The sequence below is a fragment of the Physeter macrocephalus genome, chromosome 7, assembly GCF_002837175.3.
Source record: "Physeter macrocephalus isolate SW-GA chromosome 7, ASM283717v5, whole genome shotgun sequence".
Lineage (NCBI taxonomy): Eukaryota > Metazoa > Chordata > Mammalia > Artiodactyla > Physeteridae > Physeter > Physeter macrocephalus.
The window spans coordinates 342321-343167 of NC_041220.1; the positions used below are offsets into that span (position 1 = coordinate 342321).

The window sequence follows — 847 nt, forward strand, 5'->3', positions numbered from 1 at the left end:
CCCTCCTTAGTCTGCACACGCACCCCTCCTTAGTCTGTACATGCACACGCACACCCTCCTCAGTCTGCACACGCACACCCCTCAGTCTGCACACGCACACACATCCCTCCTTAGTCCGCACACACACCCCTCCTTAGTCTGCACACGCGCACACGCACCCCTTACTCTGCACATGCACACGCACCCCTCCTTAGTCTGTACACGCACACGCACACCCTCCTTAGTCTGCACACGCACACACCCCTCCTTAGTCTGTACACGCACACCCCTCAGTCTGCACACGCACACACATCCCTCCTTAGTCCGCACACGCACCCCTCCTTAGTCTGCACACGCACACGCACCCCTCCTTAGTCTGCACACACGCACACGCACCCCTCCTTAGTCTGCACACACACGCACACACACCCCTCCTTATTAGTCGGTGCTCCCCCCCGGGGTGGGAGGACGCAGCAGCTGCATCTCCCCGCCCCAGGATTGGTGCGCGGAGCCGCCGCCGCTGCTGCTCCGCCGTCCCTGCCGCGGCCTCAAACGAAAGCTCGTCAGCGGGCGGGGCGGCACCGCAGCCACCGGATTCCCTGCGCTGCGCGGCCGCGGATTGGTCGGGAGGCGGGGGGCGGCGGCAGCCGGGGGCTCGGCGCGCGGGCGCTGCGGGGGGGGGCCTCGGGGCGCGCCGGGCCGGGCGCCGCCGCCTGGGTCGCTCGGCCGAGCGGGCGCGGACACCATGGTGAGTGCTCTCGGCGCGCGGGCCGCGCGTCCCGCCGGCCGGTGGGGCCTGGCCGCCGAGGGGACCGGCCGAGCGCCGCGGACGCGCGCGGCCCGGGGCAGCCTGCCGGCTCGCCGGCGT

The 847-nt window shown here is 71.0% G+C and overlaps 1 protein-coding gene across 1 annotated transcript in view; it reads left to right on the forward strand.

The window, feature by feature from the left end:
- Positions 1-661: 661 nt before the first annotated feature.
- Positions 662-847, forward strand: part of GUCY1B1 (guanylate cyclase 1 soluble subunit beta 1) — a 49726-nt gene continuing 49540 nt past the window's right edge. The window contains exon 1 of the mRNA XM_024126646.3: positions 662-727. Within this exon, the coding sequence (XP_023982414.1) occupies positions 725-727 (3 nt within the window). The 5' untranslated portion in view covers positions 662-724. The remainder of the gene's footprint in view (positions 728-847) is intronic.